A 7,435-nucleotide genomic window follows, 5' to 3' on the forward strand; every position below is an offset into this window, starting at 1 on the left:
CCACCACGCCTGGCTCATTTTTGTATTTTTAGTGGAAATGGAGTTTCGCCATGTTGGCCAGGCTGGTCTCGAACTCCTGTCCTCAAGTGATCTGCCCGCCTCGGCCTCCCATTGTGCTGTGATTACAGGCATGAGCCACCAGGCCTGGCCCAGCCTGTGCATTGTTGAGTGTTTAGCAGCATCCCTGGCTTCTACCCACTCGATGCTCTCAGCAGATCTCCCCCACTCAAGCTGTGATGCTCAAAATTGTCCCCAGATGTTACCAAATGTCACCTGAGGGGCAGAATCGCCCTGGTCAAGGGACCCTGTCTTGGTGGTGCTTGCCCTTCTCCTCCAACAGGCAGTAAGGCCGCAGCTCCAAGGCCGAATCTTAATGGCAAAGCTCATACAGGTGAGGGAGGAAGAATTAGAATGGAGAATGGAAAGGCATGGGGTGATTTTTAAAGATACCATCCTGATTTGTATATACTGTAAGTAATGGAATAATAATGGGATTGTTTGACCCTAACACTGGTATCCTACTTTTTGAAACGTAACACTATATCATGAAGGTCAATACATTTACTGCATAATGGTTATGAATACAGGCTCTGGATCAGACAAACCTGGGTTCAAATCTTGACTCTATCACTCACCAGCTGTGGGACCTTTAGCAAGTACTTGGCGTCCCTGTACTTTGGTTCCCTCACTTACAAAATATGATATGAATGCCATGTCGCTAGTTGTTATGCGGTATTTTTATTGTTGTATCGTTATTTTTTATTGGGTTTTTAAGAAGTGTTTTTGGTCAGACATAGTGGCTCCCATCTGTAATCCCAGCGCTTTGGGAGGCTGAGACAGGAGGATCACTTAAGCTTAGAGGTTTGAGACCAGCCTGGATAACATAGCAAGTTCCTGTCTCTACAACAAAATTAAAAATTAGCCAAGCACGGTAGCATGCATGTACCTGTAGTCCCGACTACTTGGGAGCCTGAGGTGGGAAGATCAGTTGAGCCCAGGAGATCAAGGCTGCAGTGACCTGTGATCATGCTACTGCACTCTAGACTGGGTGACAGAGCAAGACCCTGTCTGTCTGTCTGTCTGTCTCTCTCTCTCTCTCTATATATATATATACACACACACACACACACATATATACACACACACACACATATATATTTTCAATCCACAGTTGGTTGACTCCACAAATATGGAACCCACACATACGGAGGGCCAGCTGTATCTACTTCCTTGTTATAAGTCCCAGTATCACAGAAGCAGATATAAATAAGGCTTTGAGGGCCATACAGTCTGTGTCGCAACTACTCCACTCTCTGTATTTGTGGCACAAAAGCAGCCATAGATGATACATACATGAGTAACTGTGGCCACATTCCAATAAAACTGTACTTTCAGTCATAGGCAGTGGGCTGGATTCAGCCCCAGGGCTGTAGTTGGCCAGTCCCTGCTCTACCTAATGTTTCATTTACTCCTCACAGTTGCCCTTTATGATACAGACTATTCATGCCCCTCAATGATATGTGTGGAAACTAAGGCTAAAAGGTATTAAATGACCTGCCCAGGAGATTAAATGATCTGCCCAAGATCACCCGCTGTTCTGTGGCATAGGAAAAAGGTCTGGAAAAAGACACATCATGTTAGGTAACAGCACAGTTAGCACAGGAAGCAGGAAGGAGGTGGCCCTTTCTCTTGCTGGTACTTCCGTGATGCTTTCACTGCTTTTCAGTGAACACACACACCACTTTGTAATTTTTTTTTTTTTTTTTGAGACAGAGTCTTGCTCTGTCGCGCAGGCTGGAGTGCAGTGGCACGATCTTGGCTCACTGCAAGCTCCACCTCCCGGGTTCACGCCATTCTCCTGCCTCAGCCTCCAGAGTAGCTGGGACTATAGGTGCCCGCCACCACGCCCGGCTAATTTTTTCTATTTTTAGTAGAGACAGGGTTTCACTGTATTAGCCAGGATGGTCTCCATCTCCTGACCACGTGATCCGCCCACCTTGGCCTCCCAAAGTGCCAGGATTACAGGTGTGAGCCACCACGCCCGGCCTGTAATTTTTAAATTACATAAAATGTCTATGTCTGGGGGGAGACAAACAGGAAGGCTAATGTGAACATCTTCTTCAGGCCTCAGGGAAACTCATGATGTCTTTTCTGCTCTCTGCTGATCTCACGCCTTAGTGTGGACCAATGCCGTGAAACTGTCGGGAAAACCACTGGCCGAGGGGATTCCTGGGGCAGTTCCCCCCGCGGAGATTTATGTGGAGGAGGACTTGGCCCAGCAGGACAAGGTGAGGGAGGCGTCTGGGGAAGGGTGGAGCTGCAGCAGCAATCACACTGCAGAGGGACTTGCTGATGCCTGTTCTTCTCTGTGGCCCAGAAGTGCCCTTATCCTGCTTCCAAGAAACCACCTCTTATTCCCTAAGACATTCAACCAGATGTTTTATTCTAATGATGACCTCCGCAACCAATGTTTATGAAGCATCTACTGTGAGCTGGACTGCATCCCATGCGCTTAACATTCATTCGCTCGTTTAATCTTTGCTGTCTTCAAAATAGGTTTTTGATCACCCTCACTTAACAAGGAGGAAACTGGAGCTCAGAGAGGTTAAGTAACTTGCCCAAGGTTACACAGTACAAGGGGCAGAACTGGGATTCACACCCAGGTCTGGTTAACTTCCCTAGTAGGAGGAAGTGAGAGCTGAGGTCAGAGATGACTGAGCAAATGAGAAAGACTTGTTAAAGAACCAGAGAGGTTTAGAGAGTGAGGCAGGAAGACAGGTCAGAACAGATGAATGTAAGCATACCTGGGAAGGATGGATCCAGGCTGATTTCGCCTCACTTAGCCACAACCTGAAAGTTATATTATAATCGACTACTTTTACACCAACCTAATACTAAAAGCAGTAGTCCAACAATGCTATGCTTCCCCTGAAGATCAGGGCCTGAGCCTGCAGCAATTCTCAGAGTCTGTAAGGAGCAGAACCACCTGGAGCTCTTGTCACACGTGGGAGTGACATTTCCAGGAATCTGCAGCAATGGTGAGTAAGGTGGGAAGTCAGGTTTGGATGCTCTGTCAGTTACCCATTGCTGTAAACAAGCAAGCCCAAAACTTGGTGGCTTGAAACAGCAATTTATTTCCCACAATTCTATGGGTCGCCTTGGAAGATTCTCCTGCTGGTGTCTTCTGCCTCACTCATGCAGCCGCAGCCAGCCAGTGGCGTGGCAGGGACTGATGGTCTCAGAAGGCCTCATTCCCATGTCTGGGACCTCAGTTGGGACACCTGGAAGTAGTTTTTTTTTGTTTGTTATTGTTTTTTTTAGTTTCTTCCCACAGATTTATTTTTTTTTGAAGTTTTTATAGAGTTTTTATTAGTTTTCTTTTTTTAATTTTTCCTTAAGTTATTGGGGTACAGGTGGTATTTGGTTACATGAGTGAACTAGTACAGCCACTATGGAAAACAGCATGGAGATGCCTTAAAGAACTAAAAGCAGAACCACCATTTGACCTGGAAATTCCACTACTGAGTATCTACTCAGAGGAAAAACAGTCATTATTTGAAAAAGATACTTGCACACACATATTTATAGCAGCACAGTTCACAATTGCAAAATCACGGAACCAATCCAAATGCCCATCCATCAACAAGTGGGTAAAGAAACTGTGGTATATATATTCAATGGAATACTACGCAGCCATAAAAAGGAATGAATTAACAGCATTTGCAGTGACCTGGATGAGATTGGAGACTATTGTTCTAAGTGAAGTAACTCAGGAATGGAAAACCAAACATCGTATGTTCTCACTGATATGTGGGAGCTAAGCTATGAGGACACAAAGGCATAAGGATGATGCAGTGGACTTTGGGGATTTGGGGGGAAGAGTGGGAGGAGGGTGAGGGATCAAAGTCTACAAATATGATGCAGTGTATACCACTCGGGCGATAGATGCACCAAAATCTCACCATTAAAAATCACCACTAATGGAATTGTGAGCCCTCTCTGCATGTGGCTTTTCATCCTGGGCTTCTTCATAGCAGTACAGTGGTCTCTGGGTTTCCAGAGGTCCAGGACAGAAGCTGTACAGCCTCTTAAGAAATTGCTTAGAGACTACCCAACATCATGTCTATCACTTTCTCTTGGTCAAAGCAGATCACAGGGCCAGCCTAGATTTAGGGGCCGGGGAAATAGACTCCACTGCTTGATGGCAGAAGCTGCAAAGTTATTTGTAGCCATTTTTAATCCACCACAGTTGTTAAGCTGGAAATAGGATGCAACCACATTTCTAAATTTTTACTATTTATGAAGTATTTATGCCCTGACTTGTCAGGACTCCTTCAAGTGCAAGTGACAACAAACAAATTGGTTTAAGAAAAAATAGGCTGGGCTCAATGGCTCACGTCTGTAATCCCAGTACTTTGGGAGGCCAAGCAGGAGGATCACCTGAGGCCAGGAGTTCACACCCAGCCTAGGGAACATAGTAAGACTCCATCTCTGCAAAAAAAAAAAAAAAAAAAATTTGCCACACATAGTGGAACTTGCCTATAGTCCCAGCTACTAGGGAGGCTGAGGTGGGAGAATCACTTGAGCCCAGGGGATCAAGGCTGCAATGAGCTGTGATTGCACCACTGTGCTCCAGTTTGGGTGACAGAGCAAGACCCTGTCTCAAAACAAAAAAAGAAAAAGAAAAATAGAAACTAAAAACATTTTTTATTGTCTTACTTTATTGGAAAATATAAAAGCCAACCAGCTTCAGGCATGACTGGATCTAGGAGCTTAAATGATCAGGGTGCTCCCCGCTATCAGTTTCTCCACTGCTTCCCTCATAGTTCTGCTTTCTGCAGCAGGCTGGCTTCTTTTGTTGGAAAACATGACTGTAGACAAACTGAAATCTCTAAAGATTATGATCTCAAAGGAAGGAAGAGCTTCTTCCTCTTTTAAGTAATACATGAAATCTCTGAGAAAGTGCCAACTGACCAGCCTGGGTCACATGCACAACGCCAGGCGGGACAGGAAGGATCAGGGCACATAACTGACCCTCCTGCCAAGACCACGTGGAAGGGTCAGGGGTGCTCCCTCAGGGAAGTCACAGGGTCCTCACCAGAAAGGCAGGAACCGTAGCTGTGCACCGTAAGCTGCAGGCTTCTCTATACTTCAGCGCCCAGCACACGCATGGCACACAGTAGATGCTCAATACATGTTTGTTGTGTGGATATTGAACAAACACCTGGCTGGAAATGGAGCCCTTGGGTAACTCATATTGGATGAGGCAAGGGGCTGCCCCAGAGCATGGACTCTGTTTGAGGCTGTCCTTTGAAATGTTGCCACAAGCACTCACAGGGACCCAAGGACAGACCCTGGGCAGCAGTCGGGCTCCATCATGACCAAAACCCGGTGGTGCCCCAGGTTAGCAAGCTAGAAGGTCGAGCTCCCCAGGCAATGCGCTGACCTGGAAACTGCCCACCCGCCTCCTCCCAACCAGTGGAAAATTGCATGGAGAGCAGAGTTTCCTCTCAAAGTAACTGATCAGGAACTCTGTAGCTGCCTATGAATCACGTCGGGGAATTTTTGTTGTCAGTCTTCCTGATATTTTATTGATGAGTTCTGGCGAGAAGTTTGAGGGACTTTTTCCCCCTTTTTCGGGAAGCCTAACCAATTCTTCGGCTACAGCGTTTTTTCTTTTGGAGAGATGGGAGACTGGGTTAATGAGACCTGTGGGTACAGCCTGCCAAGCCCAGAGTTTTTTCCAGCCTGAAGTTTACAAGAACCTACATACATAAATCACCATTCCCCTCTCATTTATTTTTCATGACTCAGTTACCTGGAATACGTTTTTATGTGAATAACCAAAAGAGCCAGGGAATAACAGAAGAGAGGAAAGGGGAAAAGCTATTTCAGAATGTATTAAATTTGTAAAGTTAAATAGCCCCATTATAGTCAGAATGTGGTTGAATAGAGTCATTTCCTTAATTACCTTTCCTTGGTCCCCAGATGTTAGACTGAGGCCTGGTAAGTTAATTCCTAAAAATATTATAAGTAAACTTTTTGGCAACAAAAATTCCCAAGAGGGATGGTGGTTCTTAATATGAAAGTATAATTTTAGGGGAAAGGAAAGTTTCTGTCCCCCTATGGTATCCACATGCATTGTAGGAGTCTATGTGCAAGCAGTCGTTTTCACCACACTATCATCTCTCTGAGTTTCCAAGTGACAGAGAGAGCCTCAAAGTCTGCCTTTCCCCTGCCTGCCTGCCCCTACTTTCCCAAAAGAATTACACTATAATTTTCCTACCTTTTTTTTGAGTCAGAGTTTCACTCTTATTGCCCAGGCTAGAGCACAATGGCATGGTCTTGGCCCACTGCAACCTCTGCCTCCTGGGTTCAAGCGATTCTCCTGTCTCAGCCTCCCAAGTAGCTGGGATTACAGGCACTCACCACCACACCCAGCTAATTTTTTTATTTTCAGTAGCGACAGGGTTTCACCATGTTGGCCAGGCTGGTCTTGAACTCCTGACCTCAGGCGATCCACCCGCCTTGGCCTCCCAAAGTGCTGGTATTACAGGCGCGAGCCACCGCACCTGGCCTCTACCTTTTTTTCTTTTTAAATGGGCTCAGCCTCACACCTAGGCCCACACCTAGTAAGCTTGCCATCTGATCTCTACCCAGGATGAAATAATTCTGCTGCTGGGAAAAGAGGTCAGCCGTCTCTCAGATTATGAGATTGAATCCAAATACAAAGACGTCATAATAGCAAACCTGCAGAAGGAAGTGGCTGAGCTGAGTCAGAAGCTGTCGGAGACCACCCCCTCCAGGCAGAATGAGAGGGAGATCTCACAGAAGTGTCAGGTTCTGGATGAAGACATCGATGCCAAACAGAAAGAGATCCAGAGCTTGAAGAGCCAGGTAGGCAGAGCCTGAGAGGCACAGCACAGCTCTCAGACCAAGGCCTGGGAGGCTCCAAGAGCCCCAGCCAAGGTGAGACACCCGGAGTTGGGGAACAGGTGGTCAGTGGAGCGTGGTGGTTAAGAACACAAATCCACAAGGCTGAGAGACTCGGCAGTTTCCTAGCACGGTAAGAACAAGATCAGCCTTTGTTCAGCACTGGCCATGAGCAAGAACTAGTACAAAGCACTTTGGATTAACTTATTTAAACCTCACAATCCTCTGACACATCCATTCTACAGATGAAGGGTCTAAGGCAGGCCCAGGCCAGGCACGGTGGCTCACACCGGTAATCTGGCACTTTGGGAGGCCGAAGCAGGCGGATCACTTGAGGTCAGAAGTTCGATACCAGCCTGGCCAATATGGTGAAACCCTGTCTCTATTAAAAATACAAAAATTCCTCAAGCCTGTAATCCCAGCACTTTGGGAGGCCGAGACGGGTGGATCACGAGGTCAGGAGATCGAGACCATCCTGGCTAACACGGTGAAACCCCGTCTC

General features: G+C 46.5%; 1 protein-coding gene across 1 annotated transcript in view; it reads left to right on the forward strand.

Moving 5' to 3' along the window:
- FHAD1 (forkhead-associated (FHA) phosphopeptide binding domain 1) overlaps positions 1–7,435 on the forward strand; it is a 172,295-nt gene that overhangs the window by 62,482 nt on the left and 102,378 nt on the right. Inside the window, exons 5-6 of the mRNA XM_011966789.1 lie at positions 2,179–2,288; positions 6,661–6,897. Of these exons, the coding sequence (XP_011822179.1) occupies positions 2,179–2,288; positions 6,661–6,897 (347 nt within the window). The remainder of the gene's footprint in view (positions 1–2,178; positions 2,289–6,660; positions 6,898–7,435) is intronic.

The sequence above is a fragment of the Mandrillus leucophaeus genome, unplaced genomic scaffold (assembly GCF_000951045.1).
Source record: "Mandrillus leucophaeus isolate KB7577 unplaced genomic scaffold, Mleu.le_1.0 Scaffold773, whole genome shotgun sequence".
In the NCBI taxonomy this organism is placed as follows: Eukaryota; Metazoa; Chordata; class Mammalia; order Primates; family Cercopithecidae; genus Mandrillus; species Mandrillus leucophaeus.